Consider the following 6,462-nt stretch of genomic DNA (forward strand, 5'->3'; position numbering starts at 1 on the left):
GGCAAGCTTGTTGACCCTCCGACTTTTTGTGGAGCGACGGCAAGGTGATTGTGCGGGGACACGGAGATCCTTGTCTTGGTGTGTCAAGCTCTGAAGTGATCACGACAATAAGGAACCGGAAGAGAGACTAGTGGTGAGACTTTACTTTGGTGGCTTGGTGACTCATCTGGGTGAAGGCCTTATATTTGTGACTTGGTGGCTCAAGAGTCGTGACCAGATGATGACCGGAAGTATATCCTTTGTGGAGCTCCAGCGTAGACTAGGAGTAATATTTATGCCATCAATACCATGAGGAAAAATCCCTTATGCCGAGTTTACTTTCTCTACTTATTTACGTTTTCGTATTTACATTCTTACAATTTACCTTCTTTGATAGATTATAAGTACTTTGATCGGTAGAGTAGACATATTAGATAAACTTAAAATATATTTAGATAGAAATTGATATATGTTTATCTTGTGTTATTTTTAAGTCAAATTAATCCTAAATATCTTAATTCATCTTCTCTAACATCACCGATCCCTTCGATCTAATATAGGCAAGCACACTAGGAAAAATAAACATTTCTGGCGAGTCTGGACTCAAACCTGAGTAGACAGGATTCACCACTAGGATCCTAAATAACTGAGCTCAGTAATCTTTTACTGCATCAATAGTTGGTGCAAAGAGCGGGATATAGACTCCCATTATCTAAAAGAAGCCTGAAAGTTTTTCCTTCTAAACAACATGCACACAAATTTGCCAAAACAAATCACATTTATCATCTATCGATGGGCACACCATAACATGGAAATAAAATTTGTAGTCCTTGAAATTATCTGAGCTGTTATACTATCATCATCTATCACAAATCCACACACTTGGAGAAACCAAACATGTTTACACGTCATAAACTAGTTGTGCTAAAGTCATGCTCCAAACTGTAAATAGTGTTCACCTCTAAGACCATCTCCAACGGTTTCCCTTCAGGGACCAAAATCCCTTCACGACGGGATTTTCGTTCCCTTCAGCGCTCCAACGGTTTCCCTTCACGGTTCCCGTCACGACGGGATTCCCAGGGTCATTCCCTTCAGAACGGGATTATCTCTCCTTTCCCTTCACGATTCCCCTCGAGAGAAAGCTGTTGGAGATGAGAGGAAATAAAAGGAATGAGAACGGGAAAGGGAATCGGGAAAAGGAAAAATCCGTGCATCATTCGCTTGAACACACCATGTGAAATCATAGGTGGCCCACTAAGCAAAACAGTTATATATATAGACAACTTTATAACTATAAATAGATAAGTTATCTCATTTATCCATCCTCCTATTTAATATTTATTTATCCGTTAATTCTGTATTATTTTATAAATTTTTTCACTACCTCTCCACAAAGAAAGCAGGAGCCAAAGCTTAAAAGCTAAGCCGGCGTCGGGCATCTCCTCCTCCCGTCGACGCACGCACGAAGCAGCAGAACCCAGCGGCGGCAAGGAGGCATGGGGAACAGCCTGCGCTGCTGCCTGGCCTGCATGCTCCCCTGCGGCGCGCTTGACGTCGTCCGCGTCGTGCACCTCAGCGGCCACGTCGACGAGTTCACCTGTCCGCTCACCGCGGCCGACGTCCTCGCCGCGCATCCCAACCACGCGCTCACGGACGCGTGGTCCGCTGGTGCGTCCAGGAAGATCGTCATCGTGTCGCCCGACTCCGAGCTCAAGCGCGGGCGCATCTACTTCCTCAGCCCCTACGCGTGCTCCGCGCCGGCAGCCGAGATGAAGAAGCGCAAGAACCGCGCCAAGAAGAAGAAGGTCCAAGGCCACGGGCACCGCAAGAGCGGCGCCGCGGTGGCCGGCACGGCGGAGCAGGACAACTACCTGCGGGAGATGCTGTCGGAGAAGCGGGAGACGAGCCACCGGCGGCGGCGGAGCGGCGCCCGCACCGGCGTGTGGCGACCGCGGCTGGAGAGCATAGCGGAGGAGCCCTCAGACTAGCTCCGCTTGACTATTTTTTCTCGTCCCTTTCTTTTATTTTCGATCTTCCGGTGTGAATACGAATAATCAGCGGCCGATGAGGAAGCGTTTTGGGTTCTCTTTCGTGGCGCGTTCCATCTCCCTGTCTATGTAGCATCTTCAGGGCTGTTTCAGCGCTCTTTGCCTCGGAAGTCGAGCGAAAACTTTTAAAAAAAAAAACAGGGCAGAGAGGTTGCAAGATCCAAGCCAAGCTGTACAGACAGAATTTAGTTTCAGTTCATTTGGTTTATTTATCTCCAAGTTGCTACATTTCTTTGCTGTGTTGTACTTTTTTTTCATGGAAAAAAGATATATTAAACATGACAAGAATTAATACTCTCATCCCTCTATAACACTTTCCTCTTGCCCTTTTTACATACTATTTATATCATGAATACGGGCATAATTCGCTAATTCATAGCTAACTATATTGTAGCTACAATCGGCTTTTCTGATCTCGATCTCCTCTATCCGGTGCACAGGCATTTCATCTTCCTAACTACATAGATAAGGGTTAAAGATCATCTTCATAAGATGTGACTAGCTGAATATCAGTAGCGTAGTCAGTCTCCAAATAATTGGTGTGTACTGCAACGCTAACTCGATGCCCTCTTTACATCCAACTAGCTCAGTCTCCAGAGGTTCTGTGCTCTGTTTGAAGCGCTGGACTGCTCGCCGTGGACGATAGTTTTCAGTCAAACTCAAACCCTATGCCATGCTATCTTCAAAACTAGTAAACTGCATGCCCGACCATTTGCTCGCATTCTTGTGTTTTCCCTTTGCAAAGGATCAAGTCCATTAGTGTTCACGAGGCTGACGGATAGACACCTGTACCTTGTTCTTTTACCTCTTCACTGCAAAAGCAGAGTTCTTGCTTCTCATTTTATTTCATTAAAAAAACTATCCTGTAGAATGCAATGTGAATATGTGATAAAGATTCTTCACCCAGTTATCCCACTCCCCTGGAAAAAGATTCTACTCTTGAAATGAATTTTCATGCATGCATCTGTACTGCCAGGGTTGCGAGTCAAGTCATAGATACTGTACAGCTACAATGCGCCGGTATAGCAGCCTTTGAAATGGACGTACAAATCAGCTCAGCTGAAGCACGTTCTGTTCTTCGCCCCGCAAAGCCTGCGTAGGAACGACAACAGGTCCGATCGGATATAAGTTTAGCTAAAACCTGTCTGTCACGAAATTCGAAAACTAAAATACACATCTAAATTACTAATCAGATTAAAATGTGTCTTCTCACTTGAACCCGGCGGACCTGTCAGGTCTTACATCATCAAAAATACAGAAATACTGAAAGTCTGAAATTGGAAATTCTAATTTCTGAGCTAGTAGCTAGCTACTGTTTGTTTACACGAACTGACAAACAAGAGTGTTATCGATGTTTCAAACACCCAATATCTATCAAAACAAAGTAACAAACTAAGCAAAAGAACCACTAATGAACACGACAGAACATCTGAACATGACAGAACCAACATATATATACAAACTGACAAACACAACTACACAAGTGCTATCAAACTAAGTCCAGAACATGCACAAAATACTTGAACCACAGTAGCTCAAAATGACATAATACTTTTTTTTTGCAAGGAAAATGACATAATACTTGACTACCTGTTAAACCATTAAACTAGATATCAACACAAAGTCACAAACACATACACTCAGACTGCTTATGCTTAGTGCCTTAGTTCATACAGCTAACAGTCCAACACAAACATGAATACTTCATAGTTCATACAATCAACGCCCAACAGTCCAACACAAATATAGAATACTTCATAGTTCATACTCATACAGCCAACAATCCAACACAAACACAGAATATTTCATAGTTCATACAGCCAACAGTCCAACACAAACACAAATACTTCATACAGCCAACACAAATCACAGCCATATGAAAGGACCGAATGGCCCAAGAGGGGAGGGGAGGATAAATTGGGCCCTAATTAAAACTATTTTAACTGAATTCGAGAATAATTAAACAATCTTATCTTAGATGAATAGTAGAGCAACTACAACGATCAAATTTGATAGAAGACTACAACAAGAAGAGAATTACGGAACACATTAGCTTGCAAGAAAGTAAATGCGGGAAAATAAGAGATGAGCAAGAAGGCACCGAATTTTTTTTCCCGAGGTATCAAGAAGTTGGCACTCCCATCTAATCATCATTAGAGCAACCACTAAAGATATCGCCCCCCTTGAGTCACCAAGACTTAAGTGCTCCATAATGATAACCACTTCTCTATCTCTGAATTGATGGGCTTCAAACCAAACACAAATCTTCCTCTTGGAGCTCTCACAAGAACTCCAAGAGCTCAGCAAAACACCTCCAATCATTAAGAGTGACTAGGTGTTGCCAACCACCAAGAATAACAAGCTAATAGCTTCACTTGACCCAAATCAAGCCTAGACTATAGCTAAATACACACTTGCTACTCTTCTTGAACTAATGATGTCCTTGATCTTTAATTAAGAACTTTCCCTTGCCTCTTGATCATATAGTAAGTATTTCAACACTTCTGAATCGCAAGGTTACCCAATGAGATGAAATGATGGGGTATATATAAGCTAGAGGTCTAAAGTTAATTGTTGCCTAACCACCCATATTTTTCGTGAAAGCTGGATGATCCAGCGTGCATAGGCTCCAAATACCAAACCATCCGGTATGAATCGTCCACCCAAAACTAGCCGTTACTGCACTTCATCCTTCGATGAAGCCTCCGATACATACATCAGATCATCTATCATGTATAAGTCCATTTTCTAGTGAATAGAACCTCTGGACTTCACTTGTAACATCCCAGTTTTCAAACTCGTCTTACAAAAATATTTTTAAAAAAATCAGTACAAATCTATTTCAAATATAATTCCAAATTTATTCTGAAAACCTAAAATATTTTTCTTTCTTCTTAGGCTAAATTTTTCCCTCTCTCTCCTTTTCCTTTCCTCCAGCCCAACTCCTTTTCCCTGGCCTGCTCTCCTTTCTCCTCCCTTTCTCCCGCGGATGTTCACGCAACCCAGCCCGTCGCCCTTCTTCCTCCTCCTCCTGTCGTGCGCGCTCTTGTTGAGCCTGCCCGAGTAGCACCACTGGACCCTGGCTCTACCGCTTGGCAGTTTACCGTGCCGCCCTTGCCAATCCCGACCCTCCCTCTTTGCAAAGTCATGTGCACAGCACCGGTGACGTGTGTGCGAAGGTTGTGCAGCGTACGGTCGACCAAAGTTGTCACGCCCCGAACACAGGGCCACACAACAGTCGCAACATAATTATGGATTAAAAACCCATAACCATGTTATTGCAAAAAATACTCAAATAAAATTAGTGGTTTACAGAGCAACTAGCGAAAGATTTATTTATATGAGAAGTCATAATTTACATGATTAAGTGTCTACTTATACAACTTATTCTAATGTAAACAAAATATTAAACATTACACTATTGATATATCCCAAAAAATTCCTGCGCATAGCACCTAGTTGTCGATATCTTGATCACGTGGTTCAGATTCTGCGTTTAACACCCAAGGCAAGTATGAGTATAAAATACTCAGCAAGATAAAACCATTGCATGTATAAATAAACTTGAATTATTCTTATATCCAAACTTCATTATTTATTATCTCTACAGAGACTGTCTAATCACTAATATCACGTTGGATAGTCCGGTGCTCAGTAAGGTATAGTATCAGAGTTTTATCTGCAGAGAAGAGCAGAACTGAAGAAGCCACCGGATAGTCCGATGTTAGTGAAGAAGGTGCACACCAGAGTATTTTGGCTTGGGAAAGAAGAAGTTGAACTCAATGGAAGGTCCGATGTTCAGTGGAAGATATATGCCGGAACAATTCCTGTAGAGAGTTGCAAGTTTTGAAGACCGAAGAACAACGAACCAGAGAGTCCGGTGATTGGAGGTGAGTGCATTGAAGGCTTTACCAGAGCATTTCCTGTAGAGGTGATTTCAAGTATCGAAGAACGAGGATGAAGTGGTCGGATGGTCCGGTGTCAAGAGGAAGTGCACCAGAGGCTTACACCGGTGCAATTTACATAGAGAGGATGTGAAAACTCAGATGACTCAAATGTACTCACCAAATAGTCAGGTGCTCACAAAGGCTTTGAGTGGGGGTTCCAACGGCTAGTTTCTGAAGATGTACTCACCGGATAATTCGGTGTTAGTACTACTGTTCTCATCAGATCATCCGGTGTTAATAACTTTTCTGAGCCATTAGAAGAAAAGCTAGTTGACGGTTTTGAGGCTATAAATACCCATCCACTCAGTCATTTGAAGGTGTGGCATGCTGCTGGAGTCCAAAGAAATGTAGAGACACTTGAGAAGACATCCAAGGCACCAAAGTGCTCAAAGTGATCATCCAAGGCAATTAAGCACAAGATTGATGAGTGATTAGTGCTTATAGGCCTAGTGTGAGTTATAGATAGGTGCTGCAGTTTGAAGAAGGGA

General features: G+C 42.7%; 1 protein-coding gene across 1 annotated transcript; it reads left to right on the plus strand.

Annotated features, from left to right (window-relative positions):
* The first annotated feature begins 1,180 nt into the window (after positions 1-1,180).
* LOC133929836 (uncharacterized) lies at positions 1,181-2,036 on the plus strand. The gene has a single exon (XM_062376595.1). It carries the CDS (start codon positions 1,476-1,478, stop codon positions 1,965-1,967), a length of 492 nt encoding a protein of 163 aa, XP_062232579.1. The 5' UTR covers positions 1,181-1,475; the 3' UTR covers positions 1,968-2,036.
* Positions 2,037-6,462: the final 4,426 nt, after the last annotated feature.

The sequence above is a fragment of the Phragmites australis genome, chromosome 9, assembly GCF_958298935.1.
Source record: "Phragmites australis chromosome 9, lpPhrAust1.1, whole genome shotgun sequence".
NCBI classification, from domain to species: domain Eukaryota; kingdom Viridiplantae; phylum Streptophyta; class Magnoliopsida; order Poales; family Poaceae; genus Phragmites; species Phragmites australis.

Excerpts from the sequence above, each read along its gene's own strand:
- LOC133929836 (XM_062376595.1), top strand. The coding sequence starts at position 1,476 with ATGGGGAACAGCCTGCGCTGCTGCCTGGCCTGCATGCTCCCCTGCGGC.